Here is an 18,970-nt window from a genome sequence, read left to right on the forward strand (position 1 = left end):
CCATTCAGTGACTCAAGCTACCTTAATCCGTTTTCCTGATGAACCTGCATTTGTAGTGAAAGGTGACAAGTTGAGTTCTTCAGAAATGTCCAGGAGTGGCTGTCTTTTGAAATGTCAATAAAGCTTTATATTTTTCTGCACTTAATGTTACAAATAATGTATGGAATAATCAAGATTAACAAAACAAAACAAAACAAAACCAGTTGCTATCCCAGGGCATATTTACATCAGTTATCCATAATTATGTAATTTCTTGCAGAAACTGAGATTTTAGCACATAGCCAGGCTGAGACGATGTCGTGTAGAAGTATCAGCATCTTGCCCAAAGATACTTCAGCATGCAGATTGGAGCAGCCAGGAGAAACTACCAACCTTTCAATTAGTAGATGACCTGCTCTACCTCCTGAGTCATCCTGAGTCACAGGCGCTCCAGCAGCTCAGCTTGTTAATAAAGTTAGCATTTTTAAAAATTGTTGATAAAACTCTTTTTAGGTTAAAGGTTGATTTGGTAACAAGAAGCATTCAGTTTTCAACCAATAAATCATCAAGTTAAGCCAGAAGACCTAGGTGGATGAATGACAACGCTATCAAAAACCTAGCCTCCATGGTGTGGGCTGTTAAATGGTAATCATATGGGGAAAAAAATGACTGTTTATTTGGTGGGAAAATAGTTCTTTGTGCATGGATCCCCACTTCCATGAGTATGTGAATAGTTCCTGTTGTGTTATGTGGCCAGAAAAGCAATTTTGCTAGTCCCTGTCATAAAAAATATACTTTGATGAGTTCTTGCAACTGTGTAGTGACCATCTGGTGAAATGGTAAACGCTCTGATTTCTAAACTCTTAAAAAAAAAGAAAGAAAAAAATAAACTCATTTCACAACTGCCCAATAATTCAGTTTTATTTCTTATACTGTAACTTTTAAACCCCTATCAGTTTTATAGTTCCTACTGCTTCTATTTTTCTGTGGTGCAAAGGTCCTCCAAGTGCTCTGAACTGACTCCAAGGCAACATTAATTGTTAATGAGGACAATAAATGAAACGACTGACAGGTTTATGTCGATTTATGTACGATGTTATTTAGACAGAGAGGCAGATATGAACTTATCTGTGCCCCGGCATGTAACTTGGTTGCATATGTATCAAAAAACACGGAGTAGGTAGTGTGCATGTGTCCACCCAGTTAAATTAAAATCCCAGACTCAGAGAAGTATGAAAATGGGTGTTCCTGTGTTCCTTCTGACCACATCATATCCACAGTCCATGGCTACTTTTAAGGAATGTGTGACGGTCTGGCCAAGTCACACGCCTCACCTCGCTTTTTCCAAACCCCATCAGCCCACACTGAGGGAGAACTATTTTGAAAATGGTGTTTAATTGAAGCCTATTGCGTACAATCCTCTTCCCTTTTTTTTGTACTCTCTGCCAACTCATGTCAAGGCGTTCTGCTGTAGAAGTTTGTGAGTGAGAATCAGTGACAAGAGCCAAAGAACCACATTCCTCCCCTGGCTTAAGGGATTAATAAGTATAATTGTCTGTGCGATTTGACACGGTTATCCAATGAGATTCACCCCAAAGATCAAAGGTTCTTTAATGACTACAACGATGTAAAATGATGGGCTCAAAGAGAGGTTTGGCTCCAGCTTCAGTCAAGCTTTAATTCATTTTCACATTGAGGGTTTGAACCAATAACCCTTTAACTTATATTTGTCTAGTTAGTCAGTCTTTGATTTATTGATATTTCACTGGTGATTAATACCATCTAACTCTCTAAGTGCCAGAAATATTCATTAGGCCACACCCACATAAACCTAATAGCCATAAAAAAAAATACCATAACCTTATAACCATATAAAAACAATAGTAAAACAACAATCATAAATTATTAACTGAACCTATCTGGTAGAAAATGCATGATATGCAATGTTGGCAACAGTTCTTGTAACTTATAGTGTAATATTAATGAAGTTTGTGTAAACATTAGTAATGATAACACCTATATCAAGGTGATGATAACACCTGGTCAGTAGCCAACTCACATAGATAAACGAAAACGAAGACGCATCAAGCTTTGGAGTAGATTATATAAGGAAACACTGCAGCATGGGTGGAGTGATTGAGATTATAAAATATGATGTACTTTGGTCAATTGCACAATACGTGTCTTGGGTATTAAATTCTTCATTTATATCAGGAGATCCAATAAATGATTCATCTCTACTCTTATATGTTTTGCTTTGACACGCGAACACACACAGCCGGGGCTTCGTGGAAATGCTTAAAGTGTGCCAGACATCGTCACACTCTCCGGGCATTTACAGGCTCTGAATGAATGTTCGAGGTCTGAGTACATTAACCGGATGTGGTTCTTGTGTGTTGACCAGCTAAGTCTGACTGTTTCAGACACAGTTTGTAGGGGATTCTCCCCTCACATCTGTTTCGAGTTAGATCGCGGAGGCCAGTACAGGAGAGCCTAACAATCTTTGTGGGGGATGGCAGGAAAATGACTATTGAACTGCACAGAAGAGACCAACAGCATGAGGGCCTGAGGCTGGAAGCTGGCTTATAGGAAACAGGTAGCAACTTTAGATCCCTCTTTCTTTGATTTGTTTTCCCTGAAAGCACAAAGAACACAAAGAAAGAAAAAAGCCATATATATATATATATATGTGTGTATGTGTGTGTGTGTTTATAAAACCCAGAAGAACTGCATGCCTTAAATTTGTGTACTGTGCTTTACACTGTGTACAAACAGCAACACCATTATCTTTTATACTGCCTTAGATAAGTAGTGCAGTAAACGGAGAGTCTTTTGGCAATACAGAGGTAATTCAGCTCTCTGCTGGAACCAATATTGGATCTTGATAGTTTAGGAGGGAAGTGATCCAAGATCAAAGCCTATCAAGAAGAGACAAAGCTACTAAAATCAGATACCATACTTTATTCCTAACAACAAATTTTGCACATTTAGCTTTGAATGCATTTACAAAAATCACAGCTGTAAAGCATTTCTTACTCAGACACTTGCGTTTTGTCTTTTGTGGGGGGCTCTTTGGGAACACAGAGACGCAGCAAGGGGTCATGTCTTCACGATTTCTGAGGAATAGAAAACTGTTATTGCATAACACAAGCACAGTGATCTGATTTGTATGCAACCCACGTCTATGGTAATAGCCATACAAGTTTAACCCTATCCAAGAGTTGTGGACATGATTGATATTTATTTTCACAGGATACCTGAGGACAACCTGAGGGTCTGATCAAGTCCCGGTGGTCAACACCCAACCTCACCAGCCCCTATCTCTATCTCTCACTCACTCAGCTTGGTGGGTTCACCTCTGGGCCAGCTCACTGTAAATCAGTCCCAGATGTGACTCTGGAGGCAGATGGCGTAGCGTACGACACAGACAACACCCAACAAACGTCAAACAGACACCCCCCACCACCACCACCACCACCCACTTTGTCTCAAAAATCCCTCCTTACATTTCGTCACCAGCTCTGTGAACAGCTAAATTACCCCTGCAAAATGACCCATTACTTATCACCATTATTAACAGTTAGACGGATAAGTGGCACTATATATACAGTGGAAGCTATAAATGAATAAATGAAATGTAACACCAGTAATAAAAACTTCTATGACGTGGTAATATCTCATCACTTTCAGTAATGCACCATAAGATTTTTTTCTCAAGACCTTTAGTGAAGAACATTTTAAGTACAGCTGAAATAGAAAACACATGCTTTATGCCTTAATTCCTCTGTCTAGGTCACGTATCAACAGCCCAACAGTGTTTCATTACAAAATCCTTCCATTTGAGAGCATGTGCTTAAAAGGATTTCCCAGAATCTCACCGGAGTCAACCTGACATAAAGTGCATCTACCACTCCTACACGTATTAGATAAAAGTTCACCTAATCTTTCTCCAGGCTGACCTTTATGCACATTTAAACGTTAACAATGTTGTCCGGGTATACATAAACTTGGATTACTGGAGGTAGGCGATCTTCCAAAAAAAAAGAAAAAAAAAAACCTGGCGTGGTTTCTTGTATCTTTCCATGTCGAGATAGTATAGAGGCCGGGGTGGTGAATCGTAAGTTCTGGAGTGTGTGGAGGCAGTTTTGCCAGACTAATTTTTCGAAAATAGATGAGTCGTGATTGTTTTTGTTTTGCTTTGTGGTTGCCATTGCACATCTCTGAGTAAATTAAATGATTTTCGCGTGATCAGGGCAGAAGTCGAGCAGCAGCGTCAGGGTGAGGGGGCTGCTCGACTGACTAACGTCATGTCGGACCCAGTGAGAAAGCCATCTGTGTTATGTCATGACTGCTGAGGCACTCCACCCTCTTCTCTGTTTCCCCATTTCCCCGTGTCTTTCTTTTTCCCTTCCAGACTCCCCCCACCCACGGCTTGTCTTGCCTTTGCTGTATTGCTGTGTGTTCTTGGTTTAGTGTTACAGACACGGTTATTGTGTCAGCTGTTTATGTATTGCATTGCACATCTCTAAACAAATGTGGCTTAAGACTGAAAAGGCTGACTAGCTCCACCTCGGTTTGTAGTTTTTCCAAACTCTTGCACCTAACCCTGTGTTCTTGTGTCCCCTCTGCCACCACCCCCACATTTTGTTTTGCTTTTAGTGGTTGACCACCTTTAGGTTTTTGACTATCAGCTTTCTGTCCTCACTTGTCTTTCTTATTCGATTTACAAGCCTGTTCTTGAGCACCACCTGGAAACCACATGTGAATGGTTTACAGCCTTTCATTAAGCTGAGGAGTGCTCCAGTTAAAAGCTCCAGCTAAAGTGTGAATTACCTCAAACAGAGCATTGTTAACACCTAAATTACAGCACTAAAGCCAAAGTAAGACACTGTATTTCTGTTGGTAGCCAAAATATTATTGAAATGCTGTGAATTTCAATCCTGCATACTATTCTTATTAAAAATAGAAGGTCCGTCCTTTAATAAATCTTCAACATGAACATACAGGACATTTTTCTGTTGTTTCTCTTTCTCTCTCCTACACACACACACAACATACAGGACATTAACCACCAACTACTGAGAACTTTAACAAGGTAAAGTCTTCCATCACACGGTTGAGCTTTCAGGGGAAAAACTCTGTTTGCTCTGATTGCTTGCTGTAATATGACATGTTTGCTTTAATGTGGTAATAATAGCTTTGGAAATTGAAATTTGACAATTGTGTGGAACTGTCAACAGTAGCATTAGTGCAATAAAACCAGGCTCTGTGACTACGGGACAAGACTAAATCAGTGTGTGCACAGTAGATGACCGGAGACAACAATAACCTCCCTCTGGCTCCTCAAAGGCTTTTATGCTTGTGTGGTCAAATTCATTATCTCATTACATCCCACAAACTGATTACTACTACAGTGTAACTGCAGAATTTGTGCATCGCTTTTTAACTTTTAATGCAAAGTAGTCCGAGTAACATCACAGTGAAATTTGAGAGTCAAAGTGAGGAGGAAACTTACAGCGATCCCGTGAGCTCATGTTGAAGTTGTTGCTCCATCTTGTGGTGAAAAAAATGTAGGTAAAATATTTGTGCCAAGTTGTTGCGCCACAGTTTATATCTTTATATCACTACAGTAATGACTGTAAATGGTGCAATAGCAAAGGAAATGATGAACAGGTTATAGTGCGTTTATGCATTTCACAATGGATAAATGGGTCATTCCAGAACTGGAGGACAATTTATGTTTCACAAATGCTAAAAAACATGAAGTTTTTTTCAATGTAAATTTCAGTTTTATTTAAATGAACCACCAACAATGACATGCTTGGCACAACCGTATCACCAGCACTCGAAGTAGTAACTATAAAAAAAAGGGAATATATTAAACCTTTGTAAGCTAAAAAAAAAAAACAACAACAAAAAAACATTTAGACTAATTTCATAATTTTTATATTCTTACATTTTTAAATTTAAATGTCTTCTGTTCTTATCAGGGTTGACTGGATGCATTACTTTTTTGTAGACTGACAAAAATACTTCTAATATATATTTGTAATGTTTGTTTAATAGGGTAACATTAGCATTTTTGTTGAAAAATGAAAGTATTTCACAGTAATGGACTGAAAGTTGAGGATGACTATAGTACAACTAAATGTAGGAAACTTTAAATGCATCTTCTTTTAGTAGCATAGTAAGAGGGTTGCACTGTTTAGATATACTCTGTCTGAAAAAAAAAAAAAATATAGAAAATATAAAGATAAGGACTCATCTCTGGTCTATCCATGAATTAGGACAACATTTAACAATTATAAAAGACTTGTAGCAACAAAACCAAAAAGAAAACATTTTAAGTGTTATATTTGAATTGGTTATTAAGAAACTGGGACAAAAGAAAACTGCCACTTTAGATGCTCAAGAGCAGTTTCATATTTTAATCAATATTTTACATTTTTAGTACAATGCAAAGTACTACTCTAACTCTGGCAAATTGGTGAGACAAGCATACATAGATTCGTGCCTCCTGTATTATTTTCAAATTCATGACTGGAATTCTGGCACCGAATGAGATGCATCTGCCTCGGAGCCTCTGAATCACTTCCTGTTTGAACAGAGCACTGAATATGAAATACTGGGAATAGCCCCCGCCCCCTTTTTTTTTTTTTTTTTTTTTTTTAAAGAAACAACCAAAAAGGAATTTAGTTTCATAATGAGATTTATTTACAGATGAAAGTGGGAGAGCTCCCTTGTGCATTTTATTAGCAGAATTCATCAGTTTCCCCCCCAAACAAAACAGCAGGAAATTTCAGTCACGCACACATACACGCACACACACACGCGCGCACACACGCAAAAAAAGTTGAAAAGTTGACAATGGCCACTTCAGTCCTACGTTTAAAAGAAGAAAATAAAAAGTGGCAAACCCAACAAACTGCACTACCTACAATTTAGAAACCTTGATTTAAAGCAGAAAAAAAAAATAAAAAAAAAAAATATATATATATATATATATATATATATATATATATATATATATATATATATATATATATATATATATATATATATATATATATATATATAAAGAAATAACTTCAGCTCAGCAGGCACATGGTCACAGATGCTCTTACATATAATGAAAAAACAAAACAAACAAACAAAAAAAAAAAAAAGCTGAAATTTGATGCCAAAAGCAAACCCATTGCAGCCTTAGGCACAATATCAGTCATATACCACGATACTCTGCATGCTGATGGAGAAAAGCACTACATAACTTTAAACCAAAAACTATTAAAGACAGGAACTTGAGATATAAATTGAATTACCTTGCTACTTTAGCATGATCAGCAGCAAGATATTTCAACGTTAATCTCAAGCCATTGCTGACAATGGAACGAGGACATCTAGGCGATGCATACCAACGCACCCATTACGTGACAAAGCAATAGGAAGCAGTACCAATGTTAGGGTTACAAATGAAGTTACTCCATTTGTTGCATTATTTGGCTAATAAGATAGAACGAGAGGAGGGGGCATAGACAGCAGACAGCAACTGATCTGAATCTGTGAGCTGGGGAGGAGAAGCAGTGCAGTCTGCTGCTAGTTAGCTAATACTGTAGGTACTATGGGTCCTCATTCCCCCCAGCTTGAGTGAAATTGCATGGAGGCAGAGGGAACAGAGGTAGACAGGGAGGCAAATGTGGAACAAGAGGACAGACAAAAAAAACAAAACAAACAAACAAACATTGAGAATGTGGAATCGGAGGAATAGCTACATAGCTGGTCTTCAGAAGCCCGATGGTGTCAAAACATTCATGTCCCGAGGTTTGAGTTTATGCGGCCGTGGGTTTTGCCGCTTGGCTTCAATGTCTGAGATTTCAATCTTGGGTGGCATAAATTTTGTAGGGTCATCAACCTTGAGGTTGACCTGGGTGTTGGTGCCATCCATGGTTGAGGATTTCTGCAGACCAAAATAAGATTGCAGAGACAAACCTGCAGGAGAGAGGTGTGGTAGATGATGTCATTAATTACTTAAGAGCTGCAAAGAGAAACACACAGCATCACTGGTGTACTGTGTGAAATTTCCCTGAAATATTCCACCTACATGCCGTTATAGCTTCTATAAGAAAACTTTTAAATTGCACCTTATTCTGCATTTAACCATGTAAAGCCTGAAACACGAAATAATTGCCAGAAAATTCTTCTTTAAAAACAAAAACAAAAAAAAAAAAAAAAAAACTGGAATGTTTATTGAACTTTCTGACAAACTCAAGGTCTCAAAAAGGTCTAGTCTTTTACAGGGTTAAAATATGCATGTTACAGTGAAAACAAGCTATGTTATCACATGTGATTAAGATCACATTTTCTGTTTTGGTTTCTGTGATGCGAGGCCTGTCTTTGTAAACAGTTCTGCAGGTTGTGGTTTCAACATGGCTGTGGTATGACTAGAAGGAAGTAGTTTCAAATGCTATCAATTTACAAACTTTTTTCTCCCCCGAAAATAAAAGGGAGGGTCAGTGCAGTTTCTTTTGATGTAAGGTTCAGGGGTATGACAATTCACCCTATTCGCAGAGTATCGGCATAGAAATGCTAAAAGACTGAAGATACAGAAACAGGCATGAGCACAAATCTTTTACCTGTGCTGGTTTCAGAGCCAGGATCAGTGGGGGACTTCTGTACCACAGATCGGATTCCGAAGAAACTCCACCTATCTCCTCCTCCTCCTTCATTTCCTCCCATGTCTGTGCTTGGGTTGGGACTGTGGGTCTCAGGTGCAGCAAGGAAAGGTGCAGGACTCAGATGAAACCAGTTCCTGTATTCCCATTACCCAAGAACAACATGAACATACAGCCAATTGGAAATTGTACAAATGTATAAATATAAGGGGGTTTCTTTGCTGAATGATAACTGGCTTTACAATAGTACAGTTCCTACCTGCGATGAACACTCGGTGAAGAGTAGGGACTAACGCAGGGGGTGATGTTGGGAGTAACAGAAGGGGTGCCACTTGGGGTGGTTGATGCTGATGTTGTAAGCCTGTCCTCCTTAAAGTTTCCACTTGGCATTCTCAACTTCTGCACAGCAAGAAAAACAAAAACAGTTTTTATTTAAAAAAAAAAAAAAAAAAAAAAAAGGTCACAAGCTCCCATCTGCTCCACTGTCAGTGTAAATGTATTAAACAGTTTTAATCTTCCCACATGTGTCTGGCCAGCACAAAAGCACAAACAGTGCTGTTTTGTTTCCCCCGTGACCCTGTTTGTAAGTTTGTTGTTTTATGATCTTTTGTTAATCTGTCAGTGAAACAACTAATTGTATTTACAGAGCAAACATCCCTGAATACGCAATGCACAAGGTCAACACTGTTTTACTTGGTTTGCAGATCGAAAAATAGCACGTCACAGGTTCTCAGAGCCTATTGCCATTGACTACGTTATGCAGGTGGGAACGCAGATCAAAGGTTAGAAACAAAGTGTGCAAAAATTACTCATCTTAATTTATCATTAAAAAGCGGTAAACACATTAAGAACCACAGAACTGTTATGCACCAAATTAAGCTTTCATTACATAACTTCGACTTTTTCACAAAATTGATTGAAATCCCTGAAACACCTACGAAAAACAACAAATCCATGTTAATGTATTTGTCAATCATCAGTCCTCTTCAGTTTTAGTACAGAGTAAACAAAAGCTACTTTTTGACTAAAGGCAAAACCTCCCAAAAACAAATCCAAGTTCCACTATACTTGCCATCAGACTTAAATTGAGTTCATGACTAATCTCTTGAAAAACATTTTCAGTGCCCAGCTTCCATTCGGTATGGGCATATTCCCAATCATATGGCAAATGCCCTTCCAAGCTCATATCTCCATTGTGCATGAGGTCCTGCTTTCTACTCTGGGTAGAGTCCATTTTGCAAATGAAGAGCGCAAAGCAACGTAGTGGCCTTTTAAACACATTACTTGGGTCAATAACCTAGTTCGTCACTACTTGAACCCGACTGGCCCTCAGCCAGAACGATCAACATGGAGGTCACAACAACAGCCTGCCACATGCAAACAATTCTGTATAGCTTATAAAGTGTCAGAAAGCTGAAATAAAAAAAAATAAATAAAAAAAGAGTAAAGACATACAAAAACCACAAATACACTAACACAGCAAAAAAAATAAATACACATATATCGCACGGAAAACCTCTGGTAGTCGATTTGTTCCTCGTGTGTATTTAAAACAAAAGACAAAACACATTTATTACAGTTACGTAATAAATAAAACGCTTTTCAAATAACACCACCTAAAGTGGAATCTGTGTGAAATCTGGTTTCAATACAGATACAAGGGTTTAAAAAAAAAAATAATGCCAGCACCAGTCTGTGCCTCATTTCTTAGCGTTAGGCCTCATGATAGTAAAATGATGATAGTGCGGGGCAAACAGAGTAATTATCCAAGTTATATATTTACATCACGCTCACTTAGCAAGTGCGAAGGGCTTCCCAAGCCCCTAAAGTTACCCTTTCAGGTTATTTTATTTACCTGAAGCTTCCACTCACGGTAAGCAACACGGCCTTTAAATGTCTGCTGGTTGCTAGTTAGCCAGTGCTAACCAAGGCCAAGAACCACACAATGGTTAACTACTTTAACCCATCAATACGCAAACCACCATCCCCTCCTTTGTATTGCGAGATTCACGGTAGTTGATATATGCCGATCATTTATTTTTATTGTTCCGAATAAATACGTTTGTTTGAATGCTAGCTTCGCTAACGGCCTACAACACCTTCGACCTGACTGTCGTCAACTAAAGCAGCGACGTCTGACTAACCTTTTTATGATAACTTTTCGTTGACGCCTCGGTCCGACAATTTCTTTCACTTTGTCCATAATTTCCAGTTTAACTGACGATTATTTTTCACAAAAACGACGACGATACAGTCTATGCAGCAAAGTAGGCCTTTTCTGGTTTTGGTAGGAGCTCTGTGATTGGTCCGTCTCAGGGAACAGGAAAAAGGAGGGGGTTTGGTTTGTGCAGGGGCGTTGCTTGGCAACAATACTGCAAGAACTACAGCCTATGGAGCCAGCGCAGAGCTCATTACGTAATTTGTTTATCAAGACGTTTTGCCATGTTAACAATATGTTGTTATGTAATTAGAAGTGCACATATCAAGTTTCTTTAAGTAAAAGTTTGCTTAGCTTACCTTACTAAGTGATCTTTACACTTTAATGATATTCAGTAACTTTGTGAGGTCAATAAGAATTAGGTCAGTAAATAGTAAATTTGAGGACCTGTAGGTGGGTGGCTAGTTGTGGTGGGGGATATATATTGTCCTCTTCTTTCTAAAAACTAATTGCTCATGCATGTATGAAAACTAAAATCCAGCCCATAATTCATACAAAGTAGATGTTAACGTTTAACATATACTTCTTAATTATGCTAATCGGGGGAAAGACAGTCATTGTAAGCTATTAAAAAACTAGGTCTCTAATTTTCATGATAATCTGCCCCAGAGTAGGTCACTTTCACAGCATAAGTTACTATGGTGATCTGCATTTGGAAGAAAACCCAGGATTAACTCTGTAGTTACCCAAATAAGATGAAATCCTGCCTTGTAGCACAGGCTTTAAATATATATCTGAGCCAGTCCATCAACTTAATTTGATAAGGGTCAGATTTATGATGTTTTTTTTTTAAATGTACTCTTTGTAATAATAATAACAACAACCTTCTGACAATTAACATTTAGGTGTGCATTTTCTTTTGAGTTCATTGTTACTTGCGGTCAGTGATTAAAACTGTTAATACTCACCGGCAGTGTGACATCACCTCGTCTGTGAATGTGGGTCTCTTCAGCAGAAAGGCCCTTGTGAGGGTAATAACCAGACTCTGTTAGTCCAGCCTGGTGCTCAAACTCCTCAAGGCTCTTGTGGGATTCCTCTGAGGGATTATGGGAACATTGCAGACAACTAGTCAGTGTGTTTAAGGTGCTGCACTCCAGCATAGCTCCACTAACACTCTTAAGATTGTTTAAGTGGGAGCCAAGTCGTTCTGAGCATCATAATTCATGTAGTGGACAGTGGTCTTGTTAAGTAACTCTATATTTTTAAATAAAGTTGTTTAGTGAAGTTGCTTTCGTGGACTTACTGATCCTTAGCGAGCTCATTAAAGTGGTGGCTTTGGCTTTCACCACAGGCCCAGGAGACTTGGCTGATGGTGCTCCCTCAACGCTCAGTAACTTCCCACCACTCTTCCCTTCCTAGTCACACAAATCCTAAGTGTTAGGCTGCACTTACAAGCTATTAGAAATGGAGCAAATCAAAAGTGCACGCACCTAACATTCAAGAAGCATTTACACGCAACTAATACAAGGATCATTTTGTTCCGGTAACCAATTCAAAACAACGTGGGTTAGAAAATAAGGGTAAACAGGGGAGCACCTCAGTTTTCCTGAACCTGTTCTGTGGGATAACAGGTTCTTTCCACAGGATGTTGACAGTCAAGTCAGAAGGTGGGGAATGCATAGGGCCATCCATGTTCTCATCATAGCTGATATTGTGTCGTTGTATTCCAATTGGAGATGATAATGCACCCATGAGGCAGGACGGCGTGCCGGACTCAAGTACTGAAATGAAGGAAAAGGACACATTACTGTGTAAATAAACAAACAAATAAACAAGAGAAAAAACTTCTGTTATCAGTACAAGATAATCACTTGTCTCACAGTTTAACTCTGCCATATCTCAAATCTTGTTTACCTGGAATGTCTCCCCGTCCTGAGGCCATTATGTTCTGAGCAGCTGACTGCAGGAGACGGTGGGGTCTGACAGCTTGGCCGTTAACCTGACACTCAGCTTGATGCTGGACTCAGATCTGACCACTTCATCACATGACACCAGACACGGAAAGTTATTAGGCTCACAGAAACGAATGTAAAACACTGCTCACTAATGTCATTTCTTTTACCTGGGGAAGAAGGTAGGCCTACACATGTACTCTATGAATATGTTTAACAACATGATTATGGGTAAGTGAAAAAAATAAACACAGCAGACATTAATTACTGAACACGGTGCAAGATGTCCTGACCTGCCTTAAATAGAAATACAGAGTTTGATTACAGCAGCGCCATTAATATCAGTCACACATAAATTCCTGCTGATAGCAGAGGAGCACAGCAGAGGTGGCCAAATTTACCCAAATGTCGATAGTACTGGTATCAGATTAATACTAGCGTGACAAGATTGACACTTTTTTCTATCATTTAAGTTCAGTATTCAGCCCAATGAATAATTTCAAAAGATTTTTAATACATTTCTAACACATCAAAGCATCAGAAGCTGACCCAAAAGTGTTTAGAGACAGGAATATTTACATTTCAGGTAAAAAAAAACAACAAAAAAAACAGTTTTGAAAATATATGAAAAGTTGAAAGGTATGCTTTTATTTTGCTAAATCATTATTTTGGAAAGAAAAAAAGCACAGTGAGTATGTAGTGAATGTTAAAATGTGTTTAGAAATCGCAGAATAATGATGATCCCTTTCATAAATCATGATACAACTACAACATATTCGGCATCGGTATATTGACACTTTATTTAGTGTATTTTCTTGGTAGCAGATTGATATCACAATCTGTAGTATCGCACAACACTACAACACAACCGAGCTCTGGATTAAACAAGGAAATGACACTTTTTCATTTCCGTCTGACAGCTGATCCACAGTTAGTTAGTTCCCTATTCAGTCGAATAAAACCACACTCAGTCTTGTTTAGCTCCCAATCGCCGTGATCTGAGCTCACTTTCCAGCTGAATGCGCTCTTAAATGAACTCAGAATGTGACATGTTTCTCATACATATTGCAGCAGAATTCAGATTTTGCAGACACGGGTCGGTGGTGTTTAGTAGTCCGGTCTACTTTCCAGACAGCTGACATCGTGCTGTTCACGTCGGCGCTCATGGAAGCTAGATACAGTGACTTGCAAAAAGAAAAAAGAAAAAAAAACACACACACACACCCCTCCCCCGAAAGAAAAGAAGTCATGGGGATGTTTGACTCGTATCGGTGTAGGATTTAAAAAAAAAGCAAACTAGCTGTAATGAATGAGGAATGACACATGACTCACGCTGCAGTGTTTTCCGAGAAAAATACATGCATGTAAAAACAGAGAAGCCCATTTAAACCACTTTAAAATGATGTGATTTGCAATAGGCTATACATTTAGTCTGTATATACATACAAGATCTACATTTTAGGTTGTCCAGAATTTGCACGATCCCTTCATCGTATATTTAAAACTTAAAACTCACCCGTGAAGATTTCTCTCACTGTCCCTCTGAAATTACTCCACAGCTGCAGTGATTTCGTTGCCACTGTCGCGCCGATTTGGGATAACGAACAAAAAGATATTGTTTGTTTGTTTGCCGGCTAGTTTATCCATGACTTTTGGACATGCAAATAGAGTCCATATGCCCACGTCACGGTGAACGTACCTCCTTGGCAGCAGCCTAAGCCGCCGCGGAGGGATCCGCTGAAACTTGACTCAGTATGTTTTGGTGTGGTGCAATAGATCAAGATCGTTACTGTGTATATTTTATCACCTCATAACAATCCTGAATGTTATACTTCAAAGCTGAGGCGATAAGGCAGGTTTGCTTGAATCTGCAGTGAATGCCTAATCCCCATTCATTCTTATCATTTAAAACTTTAGATCTTTTTTATTTTTAAACTTTAGCGTTTTACATAAGAGCAGTTGCAGTAATGGTGAAGTTTAAAGGGTTATCTGCAAAGATTAGACTTGATCAGCGTTGTGGGCCTTGTAAGATCCTGACCTTTTATTTAAAAGGAACTGCAGTTTAAGACTTGGTTTCAAAGCTAAGGTTAGACTGAGGTCTAGCCGTGGTAAAAGGATTGGTAGATGGCTAAGGTCACCCTTGGGTTCAGGGAATGCACATGCAAATTATGTGGATGAGGGTGTGGTGGATAGCAGCCTATAGGACTCTGGAAAGTTCAGCCACCCCTGTCAGTGAGGACATTGCTGACTGCTGACTGGACCCTGTAATCCCAGTCTGTTTGCAGCTTCAGTGTCATGTGTACTATTTGATGCCAGACTTTAACTTCTTAATTTCAATGCTTGGCAATCTGCTTGAAAGTGTGTAACCTCTTCCATAAATATCCCAGAGGTGAAGCTGTTCTGAATGGAGGGTTGGGTTGCAAGTCTTCTGAGTCAGCATCTTGAACTGTTCAGCATTTACAAGAAACATTTTGTAATAGTTATTGCAACAGAAATGGGTCATCACAGCTGACGCTGAAAGCACACACACACACACACACACACACACACACACACACACACACACACACACACACACACACACACAAAGCTCTCACGGTTTTGAATAGTCAATGTGAAAGTTGATATACTGTCTACTTGTGGTTTCTCCAGGAGAGAAATTCATACTATATTTTACATTTTTTATATGTAATATTCTAATTGGACTAGCTGTTGTGATTGCAGGAAAGGGAACCAAGTGCAGGAATCTGAAAGAGGAAGAAATAAGTTCTCAAAGACAGTAAGACAGGACTATTTATACACACATGTCAGGAGGTTGAAAACAGGAGGATAAACAGACACAAGGTCTGACACAGGTGAAGACAATGGCAACGAGCTAGGAGGTGAAATAAAATTAAACATGAAACACAGAAGACAAATTATTACAAAACTAAAATGGGACATGAATAAGAATAAGAAATGCTTACACATGAATAAACTTAACATGGGAGGAGGACAAAGTGGAATACAGAGAGTAAGATCCTGAAGGGACTAATTAAATATATAAGCAAAACGTATAAATAAAGTATAACTAGAACAGGACTAAAAAATAAATGAAAATCATCTCATGGGTCAAATTAATACAATTCAGAATTAGAGGGAACATTCATGCTCCATTCTTTGGTCTCATACCTTCATATTTCTAGAATATCATTTTTTTCAGCAACTCAAACCTGCTTAAAATCAACCGTCTTGTTTGTTTGTTTGATTTTGTCTCCTTTAGCCTCTACCTCTTGTTATGTATAGCAGGATTGTGTGTGTGACTGGCTGTGCTGTGCTGTTTGCATGTGCTAAATGTTGCCGCTGTGTTTCATTATGTTAAAAGACTAATTCAAGTGGAAAATTCTATAATATTTTCCATTTCCCTGAGACGTATTTTAGTAATTTTTAGCTGATTATTTTTGCACTGATGTGCAATATCAAGCCATTTTCTTTAAAAATACTACAAATGACATCAAAGTCTGATCAGTTTTTAGTCAAATTAATATTCAAATTCAATCACTACTGCAAGAATTCAAAAGAGAATCTCATAGATTGTAAGTAAAGATAGAAGCAACTGATTATATGGACAATTTTTAATTTTTATACTTTGCATTACCAGCGCTGGTCCACAAGATAGCACTATTGGTGTAGCATATGAACAGTTACAGCCCTTAAAGAGAAAGCGCACACTTGATCTTTAATCCTTTCATGCTGTTTGGGTCATATTTGACCCATTTTCAATTTTAACAGATGTAAAAACAACTGAAATTCTTTTCTTTTAGTCACAGGAATTTGATGACTGAAGTGACTGAAAATACACACACAAAAAAAAAATATATATATATATATATATTTATTTTGTATAATATATATATATATATATATATATATATATATATATATATATATTTACACTGGTGTAAAGATGATTCAAATTTTTATATACCGTGGCTGTTCAGAATCAAATTTGACCCATACATACTTCATACTAAATATTAAATCCACCAGCGTCGGTCAAAATAAGGTAAATGTTGGTTTTCGGGAATACTGAAATTGTGAGACTGCACATACACTGTCTGCATGTTTTTTTTATGGGACAGGCCTGTCAGAACTCTGTCGCAACGCAAGTGCTCTAACTGCAAGTCACATTTTTTTAACCATACATTAATACACTCCAAAAATAATTCTGCCCAGAAATACTGACTTTAACTCATTTATTTACATATAAGTTTCCCCATTTAATGTTACTACATAAATAAAATGTACCGTAATATGTTACATTTTGGTTGCGTTTTGCTTAATTGTTACTTTTAAGGATGAAGAACCTTTTATATTTGAGTGTACAGTGTTTTATTCTGTACAATTCAAACACTTTAACCACTTCATGTAATTTAGAACCACGAGTTTACCTAATACGCATGTCTTTGGATGATGGGAGGAAGCTGGAGTACCCAGAGAAAACCCACTCAGGCACTGGGAGGAGCTGCCAACTCCACACAGAAAGACCCCAGCTGAGGTTCACACTATGAAACCTCTTACTGTAAGAGGAAAGTCTTAATCATTCTGCCACTGTGCCATTTTAATAAGTGTGGAAAACACATGTGCACGTCCCACACATGCAAGACTGTTTTGAATGCGCAGACTGTTTTGCAATAATGCAGCACTTTGTAATGTTTTGTGTTTGAGGTGTTTATTAATGTTGAATTGATATTATTAATTATAGAGGATAGCTGCACATATGCTACTCCCTTCTTGCTCGCTGACCTCTGACACAGTAATTAATGATTAATCATCAGTTTATTAATGTCAACTAGGCTGTTTATACATTCTAAAGAGATCAGTAGTTCAAATGTTTGTATAGACACAAAATCCTACTGGCATGAAATATGAGGAAACAAATCTTTAAGAGCTAAAAGTTTTATTAAAAAAATATCAAGAAGTACAAAGAGACATTCATCTATTTACAAAAACACAGAAGAATAAAAACAGGATACAACAGAGTGGAGATAAAATATAAGCACATATAAAAAAAATTAAATAAAAAAACCCACAATCATTTCATGTCCATGTTTTTTTGTTTTTGTCAAGGTGACTTTGTTGAGGGTTCAGAGGTCATATGAGGTGCTTTTTCTTTCAGAGAGCTTAAAAGACAATCACATGGCAGCTGTGGAGGGTTCCACTGGGGAGGAAGTGGTCTTCTGCTTTTTATCCCTAAATTCACAAAAAACAAACAAACAGTGCACTCATTAGAAAAAAAATGTCATTTATTACTTTATTTCTATAAACTGAAGCGATTCACTAATAATCTAACATTATCATTTAGACAATCAGTGTACTGGATGTAAAACTTGGATGAGTGTGGTGAAGTGTACTCACATGATTTTAGTCAGGAGCCTTTTCACATTTTTTTGTTCGGGGTTCAAGCAATAGCGGAGGCCACTGTTCAAGGTAACACTGTTGAAATAGAAAATAGAGGTAAGTTCAATTTAAATGGAAAAGCTAAGGATCCTACAAGTATTTTTCAAAAATCATTATCTACCTTAAAAAGGCATTTTTAGTTAGGATGCATTTAATTTGCACTGTCGTGCAATTTCTTGTGTGATGCTTTATTAAAGCTTAGCAAATCTTCATGTTGAATTTATCAAAAGTAATAATGAAAAAAAAAAGTCATATTAAAAAAAACTTACACAATCTCCACTTTGTTGCAGAAGATGGTTGCTGGGTAGATCTGTATGTCCTTTATGTCAGTCTTCATGCCGCTAAGATTCCTGACACGGTGACACAGACACTGCTGTCCTGATTGTTTGACTAGAAAAGAAGGCAATGAAAAAGAAATTAATATTTGACGTGCACAAATTCAAGTTTGCGTAATTTCAACCAAGAATCTAAATCATCTAAAAGGACAAAGAAAGAAAGAAACTTACGTTGGGCCTGGGAGATGCAGACCATGACAGCCAGGAGCAGAAACGCTTTGATGAGGGTGGACATTGCTGGTTTCAAGATGACACTGGTGCTGAAAACGTGCAGCAAAGATAATAATGAAGCCAGAGAGAGTCTTGCAACAATTAAAGACTGATTGTTGACAGGAGTGCTGTGAGGATTCGACTCAGAGTGGGCTCTTAAATACTTACTTTGGCTGCATACGTAATCTTTCCTGTGACAAAGGGAAATTTTTGAGAGTGGAAAGTGAA

At 38.0% G+C, this 18,970-nt stretch overlaps 2 protein-coding genes across 2 annotated transcripts; both read right to left on the reverse strand.

Annotated features, from left to right (window-relative positions):
• Positions 1 to 7,043: 7,043 nt before the first annotated feature.
• Positions 7,044 to 14,454, reverse strand: kiaa1191 (KIAA1191 ortholog). Its single transcript, XM_040015932.1, has 8 exons — positions 14,275 to 14,454; positions 12,721 to 12,842; positions 12,403 to 12,587; positions 12,110 to 12,221; positions 11,775 to 11,902; positions 8,908 to 9,047; positions 8,610 to 8,785; positions 7,044 to 7,965 (listed from the first exon to the last, which is right to left on the reverse strand). The coding sequence occupies exons 2-8, from the start codon at positions 12,746 to 12,748 to the stop codon at positions 7,760 to 7,762; spliced, it is 975 nt and encodes a 324-aa protein (XP_039871866.1). The 5' UTR covers positions 12,749 to 12,842; positions 14,275 to 14,454; the 3' UTR covers positions 7,044 to 7,759.
• Positions 14,455 to 17,680: 3,226 nt separating this feature from the next.
• Positions 17,681 to 18,884, reverse strand: LOC120724027 (C-X-C motif chemokine 10-like). Its single transcript, XM_040015933.1, has 4 exons — positions 18,704 to 18,884; positions 18,467 to 18,587; positions 18,156 to 18,233; positions 17,681 to 17,990 (listed from the first exon to the last, which is right to left on the reverse strand). The coding sequence occupies exons 1-4, from the start codon at positions 18,765 to 18,767 to the stop codon at positions 17,933 to 17,935; spliced, it is 321 nt and encodes a 106-aa protein (XP_039871867.1). The 5' UTR covers positions 18,768 to 18,884; the 3' UTR covers positions 17,681 to 17,932.
• Positions 18,885 to 18,970: the final 86 nt, after the last annotated feature.

The sequence above is a fragment of the Simochromis diagramma genome, unplaced genomic scaffold (genome assembly GCF_900408965.1).
Source record: "Simochromis diagramma unplaced genomic scaffold, fSimDia1.1 OVJJ01000685.1, whole genome shotgun sequence".
Taxonomy (NCBI): domain Eukaryota; kingdom Metazoa; phylum Chordata; class Actinopteri; order Cichliformes; family Cichlidae; genus Simochromis; species Simochromis diagramma.

What these genes read in the sequence shown, in the direction of transcription:
- kiaa1191 (XM_040015932.1), bottom strand. Translation starts at nt 12,748, where the DNA reads ATGGCCTCAGGACGGGGAGACATTCCAG. An exon ending in GAGGTGATGTCACACTGCCG is followed by an intron (nt 9,048 to 11,774) that starts GTGAGTATTAAC and finishes CTTGCTGTGCAG; the next exon opens with AAGTTGAGAATGCCAAGTGG. An exon ending in TCACCGAGTGTTCATCGCAG is followed by an intron (nt 8,786 to 8,907) that starts GTAGGAACTGTA and finishes ATGGGAATACAG; the next exon opens with GAACTGGTTTCATCTGAGTC.
- LOC120724027 (XM_040015933.1), bottom strand. Translation starts at nt 18,767, where the DNA reads ATGTCCACCCTCATCAAAGCGTTTCTGCTCCTGGCTGTCATGGTCTGC. An exon ending in CTGCATCTCCCAGGCCCAAC is followed by an intron (nt 18,588 to 18,703) that starts GTAAGTTTCTTT and finishes CTTCTTTTCTAG; the next exon opens with TCAAACAATCAGGACAGCAG. An exon ending in AGGCTCCTGACTAAAATCAT is followed by an intron (nt 17,991 to 18,155) that starts GTGAGTACACTT and finishes TTGTGAATTTAG; the next exon opens with GGATAAAAAGCAGAAGACCA.